Source organism: Macrobrachium nipponense, chromosome 26, assembly GCF_015104395.2.
Source record: "Macrobrachium nipponense isolate FS-2020 chromosome 26, ASM1510439v2, whole genome shotgun sequence".
Taxonomy (NCBI): domain Eukaryota; kingdom Metazoa; phylum Arthropoda; class Malacostraca; order Decapoda; family Palaemonidae; genus Macrobrachium; species Macrobrachium nipponense.
Window position 1 is genome coordinate 40,349,342 of NC_087215.1, and position 20,418 is coordinate 40,369,759.

Here is a 20,418-nt window from a genome sequence, read left to right on the forward strand (position 1 = left end):
CAGGCTTCCAGTCAAAGTCAGCGCCACTGCGACCAATCAATCATATTTTTATTCTGGGTTCAATCTTGTGAAAAATGAATCCAGAATCGATTCAAGAACACAGACACTGCATTGTAGCCGCTTCAGTCAACAACTGACCAGTGTGCTACAGGGACGTCAATTTATTTCTAGTTCAAAATATACTTGTCTAAGGATTAAAGTAAGTTAAGTGGGAATAGTCGATAACGACTGGGAAAACATCCATTGACAAGAGCAACCTAAATGATAAATGAACTTCAAAATGCGCATTTGGTTGGACTATTAGAGGAAAAAATTAAAATAAGAGTATATCCTTGAAATAATTTAGTGTTTTTTATAAGAAACTCATATCTTCATGATGATAAGCCATGTCTTGCCTGAAAAACCGTTTTTATTAACAGTGAATGTTTTTAAACGCCTGCGCCTCTCAAATCTCCCTATAAATAGACGCTGGCTCAACTCCAGATGGGGATCATCGCAGGCTGCGGGAAAGCAACGAGCGAAATTCAGCGATACAACATGACAACATCATTGTGTTTATTGTTGCTTCTGGCCGCTGGTACGTATTTTGAGTGCATCTACTCTACTTTGAATGAATTCCTGATGAATGACGGTCTCTTTAAAGCTGTCACATGTTACCTTTAACTTTCGATACTACCCTCTTTCAGGATATAACGCATCACGACGAATGTGGGAACGCGAAAACAAGTTTGATAACCGAACAAGCCAGTATTATATGTGACGTGATGCGATATATATTGGTGTATTTATCCTTGGCACTTGTGCCTGCCTATATAAATGAGTATGAACACATGCTGATCAACTCGCGCACTTGAACGCGAAGGTAAAAGTGAACGTCGTTTAAAAAGAACCATTAAATGGAAACAGTCTGATCGGCTTCAGAATTCTCAGCAAAACCACCAGCGACTCGTGATGCTCTTGTCTCAATCGTGAAACCGTAATGTTAGTGGGAAAGTAGTAAACCAAATGAATAATAGCTTCCCACCTCTGATCGTTACACGAGTAGGAAGGAATATGTGTATAGAAATGTATATGTATATATATATATATATATATATATATATATATATATTATATATATATATTTTCATATATGTACCGAAGGGGAATTTTTTCAGTTGATAATAATTTCGTCCCCCATGGGATCGCAACCAACCGTCGCCAAGTCGGACGGGGAGCGAAATCAGGAACCAGTCAGTGACGCTATCCAATCAGCCAACAGAGACGCTAAAAGTTCATAATCGATTCTGACCTTACAAATCACCCACGATCTCGGTGCTTTGTAATTAGAATCGATATGAAACCCCGTCTACCATGTTAGCCAATTCGAGCGTTTGACAGCACGTAGCCTTTTGTTATGAATAATTATCACATTGAACCGTGACATCTAATCCTAAATTCAAATTTATATATCAATTCAAGCTACATGTCCTTTAATATCTAAATTCATTTACCTCCCAAATGATATATTTTCATATATGTACCGAAGGGGAATTTTTTAGTTGATAATAATTTCGTGCCCCCCATGGGATCGAACCACCGTCCAAGTGGATGGGGACGAAATCAGGACAGTCAGTGACGCTATCAAGATCAGCCAACAGAGACGCTAATAAGTTCATATCGATTCTGACCTTACAAATCACCCTCGATCTCGGTGCTTTTGTAATTAGAATCGATATGAAACCCCGTCTACCATGTTAGCCAATTCGAGCGTTTGACAGCACGTAGCCTTTTGTTATGAATAATTATCACATCGAACCGTGATCCATTTATATATCAATTCAAGCTACAAATGTCCCTTTAATATTTAAATTCACTTTTTTACCTCCCAAATGATATATTTTCATATATGTACGCCGAAGGGGAATTTTTAGTTTGATAATAATTTCGTCCCCCCATGGGATCGACCACCGTCCAAGTGGACGGGGACGAAATCAGGACAGTCAGTGACGCTATCCAATCAGCCAACAGAGACGCTATATTAGTTTCATATCGATTCTGACCTTACAAATCACCCTCGATCTCGGTGCTTTTTGTAATTAGAATCGATATGAAACCCCGTCTACCATGTTAGCCAATTCGAGCGTTTGACAGCACGTAGCCTTTTGTTATGAATAATTATCACATCGAACCGTGATCCATTTATATATCAATTCAAGCTACAAATGTCCTTTAATATCGAAATTCACTTTACCTCCCAAATGATATATTTTCATATATGTACCGAAGGGGAATTTTTTAGTTGATAATAATTTCGTCCCCCCATGGGATCGAACCACCGTCCAAGTGGACGGGGACGAAATCAGGACAGTCAGTGACGCTATCCAATCAGCCAACAGAGACGCTATAAGTTCATATCGATTCTGACCTTACAAATCACCCACGATCTCGGTGCTTTTGTAATTAGAATCGATATGAAACCCCGTCTACCATGTTAGCCAATTCGAGCGTTTGACAGCACGTAGCCTTTTGTTATGAATAATTATCACATCGAACCGTGATCCATTTATATATCAATTCAAGCTACAAATGTCCTTTAATATCTAAATTCACTTTACCTCCTAAATGATATATTTTCATATATGTACCGAAGGGGAATTTTTTAGTTGATAATAATTTCGTCCCCCCATGGGATCAAACCACCGTCCAAGTGGACGGGGACGAAATCAGGACAGTCAGAGATGCTATCCAATCAGCCAACAGACGCTATAAGTTCATATCGATTCTGACCTTACAAATCACCCTCGATCTCGGTGCTTTTGTAATTAGAATCGATATGAAACCCCGTCTACCATGTTAGCCAATTCGAGCGTTTGACAGCACGTAGCCTTTTGTTATGAATAATTATCACATTGAACCGTGATCCATTTATAATATCAATTCAAGCTACAAATGTCCTTTAATATCTAAATTCCCTTTACCTCCCATATGATATATTTTCATATATGTACCGAAGGGGAATTTTTTAGTTGATAATAATTTCGTCCCCCCATGGGATCGAACCACCGTCCAAGTGGACGGGGACGAAATCGGTACATATATGAAAATATATCATTTGGGAGGTAAAGTGAATTTAGATATTAAAGGACATTTGTAGCTTGAATTGATATATAAATGGATCACAGTTCGATGTGATAATTATTCATAACAAAAGGCTACGTGCTGTCAAATGCTCGAATTGGCTAACATGGTAGACGGGGTTTCATATCGATTCTAATTACAAAAGCACCGAGATCGAGGGTGATTTGTAAGGTCAGAATCGATATGAACTTATAGCGTCTCTGTTGGCTGATTGGATAGCGTCACTGACTGTCCTGATTTCGTCCCTGTCCACTTGGACGGTGGTTCGATCCCATGGGGGGACGAAATTATTATCAACTAAAAATTCCCCTTCGGTACATATATATATATATTATATATATATAGATATATATATATATATATATATATATATATATATATATATTTATATATATATAGACACGCACATACATACATGCATACATACATACATATATATACTATATATATATATATATATATATATATATATATATATATATATATATATATATATGTATATTTCTATGTATATATATATATATATATATATATATATATATATATATATATATATATATATATATATATATATATATATATAAAAAAGGCCTCCATCCAACGAATAAACCAAGATAGCATGGCAGCCCCAAATCACGATAGATATAATCTATCATTGCAACAAGGGTGCGCTAGTTGTCCTCTTCAGTGATAATAATAAAAACATCATCAGCCATATTGCTGGTTTTTTCTTCAATGTGTCTGATAATGTTTTATACTGATGTGGGGACCATTTTATTATTATTACCATGATTCCGAAGATAAACCCACATTCATATGGAACAAGCTTACAGGCTTCCAAAGAATATTGTGTTCATTTAAAAGAAGTTACTGAGGATAATAAGAAAGACAGCAGTTAAAAGACAAGGAAAATAGGCAAATTAATAAATTAACAGATATATATATATCAATGAATAATTAAAATACAAAGGTGAATTGTTTCAGGGTGGTAATGCATTGCATTTTCGCTTGAACTTTGGAGGTTCCAATTGCACAGCATGAGACAGAACTTGCAGAGTTTTACATCTCTCACTGTACAAAGTTCACTATAAGGTCGTCAATGAAAAGGTACACAAATAAAACACAAGATTCTGAGCGATAAAGTCTTTCTTTTTCATTCGGTAGTTTTCTCCTGGTCCAACATTATCATTTCGGTCGAAAGTGTTAATGCTGTTGACACAAGGACACATTACGTTGAGAAACGACATTATGTCTCCTCCTTTTTTATCAAAGAAAAAACTCGAGACTGGGAAGTGTATCGAGAGAAAGATTGTTTGGCACAGTAAGTCTCTCATGCGCACACACGCCAACATAAATGTACGCGAAACATGAACATATTGTGACGGCAAGAGAGAGAGAGACAGGTATCTGGGTACTGATGCTTTATTGCTTGTTGTTGTATTAGATTAAGCTGACCTTGTGTCAGCACGGGCTTAAATGCCCGAGAGCGGGGTCTACATTAACAGGTGCGGACGGACATGTAGTACCCGAGTCTGGGAGACAGGCACGCACGCAGAGACCGACAATTTGTGTTTTGATTGATTTGTTAGTTCTTACTGGCGTCGCAACGACGAGGTTATTGACACTGCGACAATTTGTGTTTCTTTACATACACATACATAAGGATAAATGCAGACGTAGCCTGTGTACATACATGATATTTACATTGGCAGTAAGGCCAGAGAATTTTACATAAAATGATATAAATTGGAAATGGCAAGTTGCTGAAATAAATATAAAATATCGAAAGGACGTTGTCCTTACAAATACTCCTCCCCCCCAACAAGACAATTATGAAATAATGATTGGAAGATAAAATACAATGAGGAACTTCTAGTCACGGTATTGTTGCGGGGGGAGGAGTCGACCCAGTGTCCTTGATATCACTTGTTGTGGGGTATCATAGACTGCTGAGTACTTCGGCGTTTTGGCTGACAGGATACCACCCCTGGCGGTGCCTGGGGGGTTCGACTGACGCCTGTTGGCGTCCACCGCCACGGAGTGACGTGCCAGGAACTTCGGGAGCAGCATTGGGTGTCCGGTGGTGCTGTGGAGCGTTGTTTCTATCCAGCAGGCCAAGGAGGCCCACAGGTGTGGCAGAGGCATCGGGTATGCAGCGGTGCAGTGGACCGTCTTTCCGATCAGGCGGGCTAAGGGGTTGCGGCATCTGTGTGGGTGTGCAGTGGTGCTGTGGAGTGTCGTTCGTGGGCGTCCACAGCCTCGGAGTGATGTGCTGGGAGCTTTGGGAGTGGTGTTGGGCGGGCCGAGGAAGCCCACAGTTGCGGCAGTGGGCGGGTCAGGGACGCCAGGTCGGACAGGAAGGCAGGACCTCGGTCCACTGCGGTGTCGTCCGGTACGCCGCACCAACTGATCCAGCTAGAGAGAAAGGCCTCTGCACAGGCGCTAGTAATGGCTTCTGTCATCGGATTCACCTTTGGGCCACCTAGTGGATCGGTCGATGATAGTCAGGAGGTATCTGGCATCCCCCAATTGAGGCAAAGTCTCTGTGTTGGCTGATCAGAGCCCAGGTACCTGTCCTCGTAACTTGTCTCACACACCAAAACGCAAAAGTGCCATGTTTAGTGCGTTAATGGTGTTGGGTTCGTCAGAGTCAAGACTAGTCGCTGTGTGGTTCCGTTAATGACTCTGAGTGCAGTCAATGTGTGTCGTTAATGGCAGGAACCAAACTGTTCAAATGAGCAAAGGAGCTTTTAGAGACCTAGACTATGTATCGCTGTGTGGTTCTGTTCAAGGTTCTCTGAAGGTAAGCGGCTGTAGTGAGTTCGTTAATGGTAGGGGCCAAAACCACTGTGTTACCGTCACTCAAGGGTCACCAGTTGTGAGGGCATGAGAGAGAGACAGGTATCTGAGTACTGATGCCTTATTTCTTGTTGTTGTTTGAGTTTAAGCTGGCCTTGTGCCAGCACGGGCTGTTGCTCGTAGAGCAGCCTGTATATGCTTTATTGTCTGAGAGCAGGGTCTACATTAACAGGTGCGGACGGACATGTAGTACCTGAGTCTGGGCGTCAGAGGTACGCGCGCAGAGATCGACAATTTGTGTTTCTTTACATACACATACATATGAATAAATGCAGGTGTAGTCTGTGTACATACATGATATTTACATTGGCGGAAAGTCCAGAGAATTCTACATAAAATGATATAAATTGGAAATGGCAAGTTGTTGAAATAAATATAAAATATCGAAAGGACGTTCTTAAAATATAGTATACGCAATAGTATTTAGGCTTAATTGGAATTATACAAAATAGTATACCTACGCAGTCAAAAATGACTAGTTACTCTCAACACACTATAATATTATAGTACAAGGTATAATTTTCACATGCGCAAGAGTTCTGGGTGGTTTTGGACTTCTACTTTCAGCAAGTCTTTTGAGGTTAAATTTGCTAACCCCACGTCCTTCTCCCACCTACTTGTGACTCACCACAGCTGATTAACAATTTGGTACATAATTAGCTGGTTTGGTCAGCAGAAGCAGATTAGGTTTTCAATGAAACGTGCCCATCACCCGTCATCACGCAGGTTGTACATACTTATGGACATACATATGTATATTTGTATGCATGCATACAGCTACATTACCACCCTGCACATTTCAACCTTTTAGAAAAGGAACCAAAAGGCTAAAACTAAAACTTTCTGGTTCACCTACTTAAAGGATGAAGTTACTAGCCCCATGATATGTGCTTCCTTGGCCCAAGCTGAAGCTGGTATCCATTCACAGCTGGGCTGGTTGGTGAGTGGCAGGCATGATTCAACACACTTCTTTCCGAGTTTATACTCAGTGCTTTACCACTGAGCTTTCCGAAACCCGTCTCCTCTATTCAAAACACACACACACACACACACACACAGAATCTTAGCATTCCAATGAGATACCAGCCAAAAGAACCGGCTTTGATTCCTGATTTAGGGTGGAGAAGGTCCATAATATTTTGTAATCCAATAATAAGAGTAATGGTAACAACGTGAACATTTTCGTTTAAACATTTTCTTCACATTTTTAAAACCTAGTATTTCTCAGGAGACAGCTACACGTTAATTAAGAAGTATCAGACACTGATATTTTATATTATATAAACTTCATACTTCAAACAGTACTGGTGAAAATATTTAAATTTCTTTTAATCTGAAGGACTCCAAACAACTGCTTTATTGGATTTAAATTGAACTTTTACTTTTAAGCCACATACGTATCTGGTAAAAAGTGAGCAACAGATTTTACATATATGAATGAAACTTTTCATGGATTCGAATCTGCGTGCAATAAAGTAATATCAGCTGTGATTTCAGGCTTTTTGGGGGCAATGACAAACTACGGGTGATAAAATTCATTCCTTCATTTTATTTACTTGACTGAAAAGTCTTACACTCTTAAAAAGGTTGATATTACTATAATTCGCAGGTGTGTACAGCCAGTCATGTGTCGGAAGATGTGGGATCAAGGACACAGAGCTTTGCCAGTGTAACTCTGCCTGTGAAACACACGGGGACTGCTGCAGTGATTATGTTGACATTTGCTACAGCTGTCAAGATCGATGCTCAGAAAGCTTTCTCTACTCTAAACCTTGTCAGTGCAATGATGAATGTCCTTCCCACGGAAACTGTTGCGCAGACTATGATAGTGTTTGTGCAGGTAAGCATCCAACGGATTTTTAACCTTCTAGCTTTAATCATATTGAAATAAATACATATAAAGCAATACGCATTTGGCCAGGTCACGTGATAGATGCAAATGAGTTGAAGTTTCTACATGATCCATTTTGCCTCCGCTACAAATGCCTGTAAACCAGCTCTGAGAGAAATTGAACAGATTAACAAAAAGATATGTAAACACTTACAAAATTTGTAAATGAACTGCCATTTAATTAACAGTTTTCGTTTGCCAGCAGTAGATTTTAAATGTAATATGACACACAATAATATATATATATATATATATATATATATATATATATATATATTATATATATATATATATTGTACCAAGTTATTTAATAACTATAGAGTTACATAATCTTACACAACTTTCAGATGCGTGACGACATGTACCTAACACCTAAGCATAATTTGCACACTGGATGACACAAGATTAATAATTTTTACATGAAAGTTTAATCGGAAAACACGTGCAAATTATGAGGAATTTTCTGTGATCAATTTGGGGAAGATCCCTTAGTTTCCAGCAACAAGGCCGCTAAGTCACATGACATACGGCGTCAAAACTTTCTAAGTATAAATTTCATGTACCCTGCTACATAGCGTGAGGTTTCATGAAATTACATCCAACTGATTTTCCATAGCTCTGCTATAATAATAAATTAGCTTCAATTCTAATAACAGATGTAAGTAATGACTAATAGTATCAAAGATGCAATGTAATTAGCAGGGTCACAACTGACAGGTAGCAAGGAAAGCTAATCTAGTATTGGTTACAATTAGATGATAAAGTATATCTTTCAATAAAACATTATAGTTACCAAATATCAAATCAAATCAAATATCAAATCACTTAAATAATATGATCTAAATATAATCATTTGTCACATAAGGAATAGGGACGCAAAGTATCACTAAAAATAAGTAATTCAAAATGGGAAAATTTCAAGCAACATGTAGCATACATTAACACTCTCTCTCTCTCTCTCTCTCTCTCTAAGCAATAATAAACACACATGCATTACACTCACAATATATGTAATTATATATATATATATATATCTATATATATAGATATAATTATATATATATATATATATATATATATTATACACATATGTATATAAACACACAAGATTAGAAGAGTTTGCTGTCAACTCCAAAAGTTGTAAAAAATGAGAGGGTATGAAAACGAGGGGTTAAGGGGCCCTTAGAAATGGCCCTCGAATTTCGGATTTTGACTAAAACCTTCCTGGGGGAGGGGAGTCTATGGTAAAAATTTGGTAACCCTAGATTTCATAGTCTGGGCGTGCATAAAGAACAGACGAGAGAGAAATTGCCTTTTATATATACGTAGATATTATATTATACACGGTATACTTAAATACAAATATTCGTTTAATGTATTACACTCACTGCATAAGCACTAAAAATAATGCTTAAGGCTTCGAGTATCGAGCTTCACTGCTTTATGTAAAAAAAATCAGTTTTGAAAAATTAATGATGACACATTTTACATAAGAAAAAGAAATGCAAAATGTAAAGCCTTCATAAAATGTATTCAATTCTTAGTAAGGAGCTCTAAATATTTGAATCTTGGGGGATATAGGTTCTTGAATTCATTAGAAAAACCGTAAGCATAAAACGAGCTGTATATCCATTTCCAATTCAAATAATTCTCTTCTAAGCCGCACAAATAATTCTCTTCTAAGCCGCAATCTACATTTGTAGGTGGTGGTGGTGTAACTGACGCTCAGCTGAGGGAACTGACGGAAGCTCTTCTATCGGCTGATGTGAATAACGTTGGTAGCCTAATCACTGTTGACCGTCAGGGTAAAGGTACTTCTGGAGATCTGGCACCTGAACCGTAAGGCTTAGTATATTAATTAGCGGTTTTAATTTCTTGTCTATTGGAAAGTACTTTTAATATGTAAGTTATTCATTTTGTATATGTTCTTGAATATACATGTGGATTATTCTTCAATATTTCAGCTATCACATAACTCTTACAACTTCGTATGTTTGAAAATTGGATATTGTATGTTGGCTCCTTTAACCTAAATTCATTCAAGATCCTATTTGTAGTTTTTCACTTATTTTGTTGTCTAAATCGCAATGAGGGTATTTCATACATGCTTGCTTTATTAATGCCCGACTGACACATTGGTAATTCAAGACCATGCACGTCGTAACGGTCGAAAGTGTGCTCATCACGACTCCTTTATGATGCAATTACAACCAAGTTGCCAACAATTAATTGCATGAATTGTAACTGTGTCGCTGAGTTTGCTGACATGCTCCTATGATGGTGGATGCGCATCACCACCCAACACATGCATTCAAGTCGTGACAACTGTCATTGTGCACGATGCAACACTGATGCAATGGCATTGCCATTTGTTTGCGCAAGTTATAAATCACAATTACGACATATGCCATCCATTACGATATGTGCCATATATTGATTGCTATGGTGACATGACAGTCCCGTGCAGTGTGCCACATGGGTTGCGATTAGCAATGCTGCCTCACGCATGTCACCTAGCATAAAAGTCAGCAAACCACACGAAAAATCATTAGTCTTTCACGAGCAACCTCACTGTCCCCTCTGCTGCGCTCCTTGGTGTGCCCTTTGTTGGATTGTATAATTCTGTCATGATGTTACATACCCTTGTAAAGCAGATGAGGAAGAAGAAAATGAAGATTGTGCCCTACAAGAACTCCCCTCTTCAGGATGCTTCTTCCTCTTCTGCAGCAGCCGTCCAGTGCAGGACTCTTATCCTCTGCTTCGGCTTTAGGCAAAATACTGCAGATCGTGTTGGAAGCTACACGAAATTGGTACGACAGGCTCCTGTAAGATTCTCTAGTTATAAGGTAACGCAGGGCAAGTGCAACACTCTGGCCTGGCTCAATGGGTCTCATCCAGAATTGAGGTTCTTCTTTATGCAGGGTGTGACATGTTCCCAATTTCATCAAAAAACTCCTCCGTAATCCTGGTCAAATTCTTGTACAGTCCTGGATTTTCAGTTGCCAATTCTTGCATCAAGTTGCCTTTGTATCCTTTCTGCTACCTGCATTGTAAGTAGAGCCAGACCCAGCAACGTCTTGGTTTTCTTTGCTTCTTGCAATTTCGTTCCTCCAGGCATCTTAGGATTCTTAACTGCAACATGGCATTGGGAAAATCCAAAATGCATCTTACTAATTCAGAGTCATGTTGGTTCTCAGGTATGAGGTGTAGCAAATCCATCACCTCCATGTTCTTGCTCTGTCTGCGATTGCAACGAAAATGTTCAGTGACAAGTTCATCTGGCACTTCATATAAGATGGAATCAATGTTCACGACAACGTTATGATGCCATTGCATATATCGCTACGTGACGCAACTTCAATGCAATTGATTCACCATGCATCACCAAGCCTTTGCCATCCTGTTGCAACCACCGAAAGTGAGCATGGTCTAAATCATTGGCGATATGCACATACGACTACCTAAGTACATAGTCTCATCTCGACTTGCGCAATGCTGTTACTAAGGTTCATTGCGTATGATGCCAGGGTGTTGAGCTGACAATCGTTTTTTATTTTTTTTTTTTCTTTTTTGTGGCCCAAGGACCGCGACTGATGGTGAAGTCGCCAAAACCAGCCATCACCCACGTGCACTGTCTTGAATTGCCAATGTGTGAGTCTTGCATAAGTATCCAGCAAAGTCCAACTTGGATGGCTGCACCCAAACACAAGTGGATTTATTGAAATTGAACATGAAAGCCTGAAAGGAAAATGGAAATTTTATTTGAATAATTGATTCAATATAATCAAAACGTCGCAAAACCTAAGAACTTCAAGCTAAAGAACACAGAATAAAACTAACACTAGCAGTAGGGAACCTTCTGAAAACTATGAAACTGAAGAAGTTTAAGAAGTTGAGAGAGGGGAAATAAAAATTCACAAAGTCAAGTCACCAAGTGGTTGTCACAAAATGATTAGAGGACAATAATGTTATAATTGCATTGTTATCTAAGAAACTGTCTATGTAATGACAGACCAGATTTGTCAAGGTGTTTGGTTTCACAACATCAAACTTTAGTTGTGGGTACTTTTATATATGAGACTAATTAATTTACCCCACCACCACCAACACACCCCTCACTAAAAAAAATCTTGACCTGGAAAGGTACTGTCATTTTCATGTGATTTATTCATTGAAATTAACCACTTCTAGCATGAGGTACTATCACTTTTCTGAACTGGGTTTCTCATGAGGAATCAACAATGCAGGTTCAGCCAGGGCAGGAGTGAGCATTTTGATTTTAGATATACCACAGATTACGAAGACAACCTAACACACCCAATATTTATGGGTAAATACTATACTGCAACACTAAAAGCTTATTGTACGTATCAATAAACAGTTTTTAACTCCTCATTAATCAGCTAAGATTTCTCAACATCTAATTAGGAAATCTTAGTAACACTACTAATAAAATTATGCTAATAGCAACTAGAGCAGTGGTTCCCAAACTCTTTTCTGTCATTTCCCCCTGCACTCAGTTCAACCATCCAGATTTCCCCCTTCATGTGTATGAGGGAAAGAGTATTTAAAACACACTGTGACTATGTACTAATTTATTTTTCAAATGTACAAATATACTGATAAACATATAGTTACAGAGTAAAGTGGATGGAGAGCGGTTAGTAGCAACTAACCGCATAGCCATAGAGAGCGGTTAGTAACAAATAAAAGAATTTTTGTTTGCTCTTCTACTTTTTTAGTTAGTAGGTAGTGTAATTATTTCCCCCCTGGCAGCTTCAAATTTCCCCCCAGGAGGAAATTTCCCCCAGTTTGGGAACCACTGATCTAAATTAAATAAACTCAACAAGCTATCTGGAATAACAGTGTCAGGTCTAATATAAACAAATTCTTAACCTTAATGGACGGATATGCTCACATGAGCAGCAAGAACAGGATTCACTCATGGTGAGTAACAATGTTACGTGCCATCGATTTGGGGGAATCGGCAGTAAAGAGGTGCCATTACTTCTATAGCCTATAAATTTACTAATGGCAACTCTTAGACTGGCTAAAATCAACTGGGTGGCTCATGAGAAAGTTAGTTGGGATGACTTCAAGGGTGCATGTACAGTCAAAGCTCGACTTTCATACGCCTCTCATTTCGTACGTTTCGGTTATCGTAGACTTTTTCTACGAAATTTTGTCTCAGTTATCATAAGTTTCCTCGGTTTTTCGTACACTTGGAAATGCTCCATCTGGGGGCCAGTGCGTGACTGGGCCCCGTATCGAGCCCCCAAACAAAGCATCCCATCTTCTATTGTGACCCATTCTGCTTTTGTGTTCGTTGTTTTTGAGCTTTTTGTCCTTTTTATTCAAGTGCAACTGCTAAATAAGCCATCATGGGGCCAAAGAAAGTTCAAAGTGACAGCCCTTGTGTAAAAAAGGCGAAAAACACAATATAATTTAAGAAAGAACTAGTAGAAAAGTGTTGGAGGAAGTTGCATACCGATCTCAGTGAGAAAATGCCTACAACAAGTGCTGCAGCTAGTGAATTTAATGCCAGCAAAGGCTGGTTTGAAAAATTCAGAAAACAAATGAGCATACATAATATGCTTACTTCAAGGATTAAGGACATGTTTGCAAAGTGGAATGATTTAAGAAATTTTGTGGAGAATTATCATTCCAACAAAGAAGTAATCCATGTCTCCAACATGTTTCATGACAATGTCGTGTTTAATTTTAGGAAGATTTTAAAGAAACACCAGAAACAAATGTCTCTGGACAGTTTTGTTGTGTGACAGGGGTCCAGAAACTCTCAATCTGGTCCTAGTGGGAGTAAAAAACGAAGAGGGGAAGTAACCTCAGATAGTGCCAGTAAAAAACGGAGAGAAGTAACCCCAGATAGGTCCTTGATACCTGAAGTCCTTCTGGAGGGAGATTCCCCTTCCAAACAATAACCTCTCCTCCTCCCTCTCCCCTCCTCTCCGTCTTCCATATGCTAACAAGTGTTTTCCATAAAGGTAAGAGTGATGTTAAATGTTCATTTATTCATTTCATTAGTCATTTGCATCTATTTCTCATTGTCTTCTGTATGAAAAACTGTTTATTGCCTATAAAATGTATTTAACAAAAATATTTTTGGGGATCTAGAATGCATTAATTGTATTTACATTATTCCATGTGGGAATTATTGTTTCGGTTTTCGTGGGGGGTTCTGGAATGGATTAGGTACGAAAACCAAGGTTTCACTGTACTGCTTCTCTGTCTCACATGTATTTTTATAAATTTGCTCATAATTATACCAAGGGGTTGCTGTTGGTTTTAGTTCTTATATTTTATGATAGTATGTCAATTATAATTGTAATTTTGCAAATAATAGTGCAAAATAATATTAGAAAAGACATGCATAATCCAAGAAAATTACTGCATCTTCATTCTCGGTAAATTTACGTAAATATTTTACAAAAAATATCCTCAGAATTTGTTACTGATGTTATTTCTTATCTGTTTTGATATTCTTCAATTGGCTGACCTCAGAGTTTACCCAGCCTGGGGGTGCTACATATTGATTTTTTTTATCTCGGCTCCTGAGGGTTAACGATTTGTATTTTTCCTAGGTATACACCAGAGGCTTTTATATAGGAGTAGTATCCTTCAGAGCAAGCAGGAATCGGCCATTGATAATGAGTAACAAGTTAGTTACTAGGTGGAGATAGAGGTAACTGGGGGAGTACTCCTCATTCAATAATTGTCACGCTCACTTTCCTTTTGGCTGCTGAGACTAAGCAGTGTGGTAAAGGTAGGATTAAATCATATAAAAGGCTCTGGTTTGTATACCTAGGAAAAATACAAGTTACTTTTAAAATTGGTTATTTGCTCCTATGGAAATACTAACCATTGCCTTTTATACATGAGAATTACTCCTTTGGGGGAGGGATCAGTCCCCACGATTGACTGGAATTGAGAACCATCATGGAATTGCTAAGCTCCCAGTTTCCTTGAAAGCAAGTGATGTCATGGCTCACGACTCTTGTAACCTCTATTGGTCTAGCAAAATGGTTAGCCAGAGCATTAGAATTGTGGGTCAAGTACCCTACACTGCTAAAGGGTAATTCTGTAAGAGAAATATTTTGGAGAAAGTTAGCAATTCCAACAGGAGACTCATGTTGGAAGGCAGTCTAGTTCTGTCTATTAACTAGTAATTGGTTCAGGACTAAATTCTATCATGCAACCCCCATCCTTTTGTTACAAGAGAGGACAAAGGTGGCACCAACAAGTCACAAGGACTAGAACAGTATTACTGATGTGTACTCACCTGTATCTAGTCAAACTCCAGCATAAACTGGTCTAGATGTTGCTCTCAAAAGAGATATAAGGATGGAATGGAATCCAGTCATTATACATATACACCTCCAGACTCACACTAGGCTTCGGATACTCTTATCCAAAGCGGAGCTTGGGTGCCTACAAATCCCTCAGATAGAATAAATTACAGGTGACCTGGCTATGCCAGACCCCTGCCCTCCTTACCAGAAAACTGAAATGTTCTTCCAAGAAGAGAAGGATGGACCCTACATCCCTGGCTTCATGAGCTTTCAGACAAGGAGAGAAGCCAGCCTCCTCTACAAAAGATGTGCAAGCCCAACTGAGCACTTAAAAAAGCTATAAGGAAAGGGTGTTCTTAGTTACCTCCTTCTTGTGCTTACCGGTACTGATGAAAAGCCTCTGACACTCTGGCCTCTGTGAGAGGGTTCTTTTCAAATAGTACTTAGCAGTGCAGACTGGGCAGAGTAGCATATCATCCAGGTCATTACCTATGAAGTTTCGGAGGAAGGGGATTGAGAAACTCATGAACCTCTTGTTTGATACAGATGGATTCCGAGTTCTCCCCACAAAATCAGAATGAAGAGATCATCACCATTCTGAATAGAACAGGCAACAAACCCCCCTTCTACCTATTTTGCCGAGGCCAAAGCTAAGAGAAAAACAATCTTAAGCGTCAGGTCTTTGTATGTAGAACAAGACATAGGCTCTCAAGGTAACCTGGTAAGAGTTCAAACACCAGGGACATATCAGACTCATGAGGACAAGCCTGTTCAAAACTTCTTATTAATAAAGACAACTCCACCATACTGGAGGTCTAGGGCTTTCAGCTTGAAAACTTGTGACAAAGCTGAGTGATGACATTTTGCTGCAGAGACTGAAAGGAGCTTGTCTTAGTGAAGGCGGATGATGAAATCGGTGATCTACTTTTTAGACTGACTGAAGAGATACCCTTTTGGCAACACCAATCACAGAAGATGGACCACTTCCCTTGCTACACATCTGCTGAGGAACACTGAAGGCACCATGATATTCTCTTGCAGCAATACAAAAAAAAAACTTATTGCATGAAACACTGATGTACTTGCAAATAAGCAGCTGATACAGGAGGGTGGGTGGGAGGGAGGGGGAGTAACTCTCTCAGTGCTTGTTTATCTCCCTTTCAAGGAGTCTAAACAGTGAAATACATAAATATCCAGGTTGTCCCATGGGTGTTGACAAAATTTTCCATCACTGCCCAGAATCTGGAGCTTAAGAGCAGAAAATTGGAAATTCTCTGTTTAACCTGTTTGTGGACAGATCAAATATAGGAAACCCCTAAAACTCAAACAACCTCTCCCCTACTAGAAGATTAAGTGACCATGCTGTCCCAAGAACTTGACTCTAATGACCAAGTTGATCTGCATTAACATTCAGCCTGCCTGGGATGTAACTAATAGTCACCTGATGGCTTGGCAAACCACTTTTGCATCTGCAATGCCAACTGCTTCAGAGTCCGAAGCACTGTTCCCCTTGCATATAGGCCACTATGTTTGTGTTGTTGCTCATCAACGTTACTGATTGTCCTCTCAACCATTCCTGAACTGGTCAGGAATAGCTGAGAGGACAAGAAAATTTATGTATAGATGTGGTGAATCCTTCAGTCACACACAAAATAAATTCTCCTCTTAGGTGTGTGCCTAACCACTCCCTCAATAAATCTGAAAAAAAAAGAATTTCTGGGGATTTAGAGCTTGAATGACCTCACTTTTTTGAGGTTTCTACTGCCTTCACCAGCCCAAGTCCTCCTTTACCTCCAACTTCGGAGGAAATAACTGGCAAGGAGGAACTAGAGAGGCACTACAGAAATGCTTCAGCTATCACTGAAGTGACTGTAAGCAATTGCCTGTGAAGCATGAGCTTCTGGAGATGACTGATAGCCTAGGATCACCTGCCAAAGCCAAGCTGGGTGTTCCTGCCTTGATAGGAACTGCACCAAAACCTTCCTGAGCTTGCTCACTCGAGAGTCTACCAGGTAGACTCTCTCCACTGCCGAATCTATGACCATGAGCAAGTACTTTGCCTGCTGCTTGCAATGAAACTTGACTTCTCTGAGTTTATCATGATTTATATCTTGTACAAAAAGGATCTCTGTCTCAGAGGAGCTATACCTCTGATGACACCAGGATAACTAGTTATCCAGGTACTGTAATAAGCAAATACACCAAGGTGAACATCGGGGTAAACGCCTGAGCATCTGTCACCTATCTGCTGTACAGAACTGGTTCATAGATAGTTCTGCCAGGCAAAGGGGAGGTACTTCTATGAGCTTTGATGAATGAGTATTTGCAGGTATGCATCTTTCATATCTTTCAAAAGCATGAAATCTCCTCTGATGGATTTCAGCACAGTCTGTGCTATTGCCATCTTGAAATGATTTTAACAAACTCATTCACGGGAGAGGTCACTCACCAGTCCCAGACTTCCAGTCACCTTCTCCACCAGGAAAACTTGACTGTAAAGCTTTGGAGACTGGTTCTCCATAACTTCGATGGTTTCACCATCATCACTTCCATCTCTGCTGACAGTGAGAGTTATCATTAAATCTAGAAGGTTTCTGTTGTCCATCCACCAGAACAAGTCCTTTACTTCCAAATTCAGAGGGATGCATCAGGAAGGATGGTCCAGAAAGGCACTACAGAACTACTTTAGTTGCCACTGAAGTGACTGCAAGTGACTGACTGCAAAGCATGAACTTCTCTAGAGATGAAGGGTAACTTAGGGCCACCTGCCAAAGCTGAGCTGGTTATTCCTGCCTGGACAGGAACTGTATCACAACCTCCTTGAGCTTGCTCATTTGAGAGTCTAACAGGTAGACACTCTTCATTGCTGAATGTATGAGCATCTCCAGGTACTTTGACTGCTGCTTGTATTCAAACTAGACTTCTCTCACTTCAACTTGTAACAAAAGGATATCTCTGTCTCAGAAGAGTCGGGCCTCTGAGGACACCAGGACTAATCAGTCATCCAGGTACTGTAACAAGTGAATTCACCAAGATGAACACCCAGGTGAACACCTGAGCAGCTGTCACCAATATGAAGCATAAAATTGGTAGGTGGGGAGGTACTTCTGTGAGCTTTGATGAATGAGTACTTGAAAGTATGCACCCTCCATATCTATTGAAAGCATGAAGTCTTCTCAGGTGGATTTCAACACAATTTCCATCTTGAAACAAGTGTAACACAAACTCATTCATGGGAGAGAGGTCAGTCACCAGTCTCAAGCTTTCATTCTCCTTCTCCACCAGGAAAACTTGACTCTAAAGGATTGGAGACTGGTTCTCCGTGACACTATTGGAATCTTTCTCCATTATTGCTTCCATCTCTGCTGACAGGGTGAGAGCCATCATTGAATCTAGGTTTTGGGTGTACTTCCACCAAAAAAGTCCCCCTTTGCTGCCCAATTTAGAGGAATGAGTCAGGAAGGAGGCTCCAGGAAGGCACTACAGAACTACTTCAGTTACCACTGAAGTGACCGTAAGTGACTACTGGTGAGGTATGTGCTTCTCTAGAGATGACAGGTAACTTAGGACCACCTGACAAAACCAAGCTGGTTGTTCCTGCCTGGACAGGATCTACATCACTACCTCCCTGAGCTTGCTCATTCAAGTCTACCTGGCAGATTTTCTCTATAGTTAAATCTATAAGCATGGCCAAGTACTTTGCCTGCTACTGGGAATAAGATTGGACTTCTTCCAGTTAATCACAATACCCAACTTGAGACAAAAGGTGAGAAGGTGATCTCTGTTCGTAAAGTGCTGGACCCCTGAGGATGACAGGATTAACCAATCATTCAGATACGAAAACAGGCAAATACACAAACGTGGAAACCCAGGTAAACACCTGAGGAGCTGTCACCAATGTGGACCCTAACATCTTGAACAGGTAGATAGTCTTGCCACAGACAAAACAGAAGTACTTCTCAGAGCATTAATGAATGGCCATTTGAAAGTGCGCATCATTCATATCTCTCAAAAACATGAAGTCTCCTTCTCTGATGGATTTCAACACATTCTGTGCTGTCTCCATCTTGAAACAAGTCTGTAACAAAATCATTCAGGGCAGAAGGTCAGTCCCCAGTCTCCAAGCTCCAGGGAAACTTCAAAAACTGGAGACTGACACGCCATGACTTCAGTGGCACCTTTCTCCATCATCACTTTCACCAGTGCTGACAACACCAGAGACATCCTTAAATTCAAAGGGCAGAATTGGATACATATTTGATGTATTGGATACATATTTGATGTATTCAAGACAGGAGGATGAAGGTCTTGAGAGAGAAGTCCATAACCATCCCAGACTACAGCTACAACCCAAGGCACTCCTACCAGCTTCTGCCACATGGACCAATGGTGAGACAGACAACCTCCTACTTGTGACAGCATAGGAAGGGGATTGCCAAAGTCACTGACTCCCTTCTCCCATCTGCCACTTTCCTCCCTTTCTGGCACTGCCATAGGGAGGTAGTCAAAATGGCAGAGAAGGCAGTGCTGAATCCACAGGTTCAGTCGAAGCTGCCTCTGAACCCAAAGGTTTAAGGCACCATGGGTGATCAGAGGCTTCTGGGAATCTGAGACTGAGCTCAACTGTGCCCCCTCCCCACCACTGCTCTTGGCAGAGTTGTGATGAGCTTGACCAATTTGTAGAGAAAGGCCATTCTTATGTGATGCTTGCCTCAAGAAAATCATGTCTCTCCTTCTAAAGATCAAGTTTACCCACTGGGTTCTGCCTCCTGAGATCAACAACTTTCTACACAAAGCCTTCTTGCACTGAGATACAATGCATGATACAGTGAAATACATGTGTTTTCACAGTTAAGCCATGAAGCCTCTTGGAGAAATGTCATGGATACTGTCTCCAAAGCAGTGGAGAAAGATACACCAGTGGGAGGTTGTTCGTCAGCTGAAGACTGATGCGTCCAACACCAGTATACTGGTCTCTTCATCCTCCAGCATGTAGTGCTGCTCCAACTCAACATGCAGGGGTTCCGGAGGAGCAGGACCACCCAATCCCATCAGATCCCCTGGGACATGGATTGCACCTTTTTCAGATCTCTGCTACCTTGGGTATTCCCAGTCCCATACCAAACCAGATGTGTTCTCACAGTAGAACAGGTACAGGACTCAGCCAAGTCCCTGTTGGAATGAGATTCATACTTAGACAATGATACACCCATGCTTCTAAACTCAGTAGCCACTGAACTA

The 20,418-nt window shown here is 40.0% G+C and overlaps 1 protein-coding gene across 1 annotated transcript in view; it reads left to right on the top strand.

Moving 5' to 3' along the window:
- The first annotated feature begins 465 nt into the window (after positions 1-465).
- LOC135200196 (uridylate-specific endoribonuclease-like) overlaps positions 466-20,418 on the top strand; it is a 35,627-nt gene continuing 15,674 nt past the window's right edge. Inside the window, exons 1-3 of the mRNA XM_064228630.1 lie at positions 466-577; positions 7,589-7,819; positions 9,574-9,709. Of these exons, the coding sequence (XP_064084700.1) occupies positions 484-577; positions 7,589-7,819; positions 9,574-9,709 (461 nt within the window). The 5' untranslated portion in view covers positions 466-483. The remainder of the gene's footprint in view (positions 578-7,588; positions 7,820-9,573; positions 9,710-20,418) is intronic.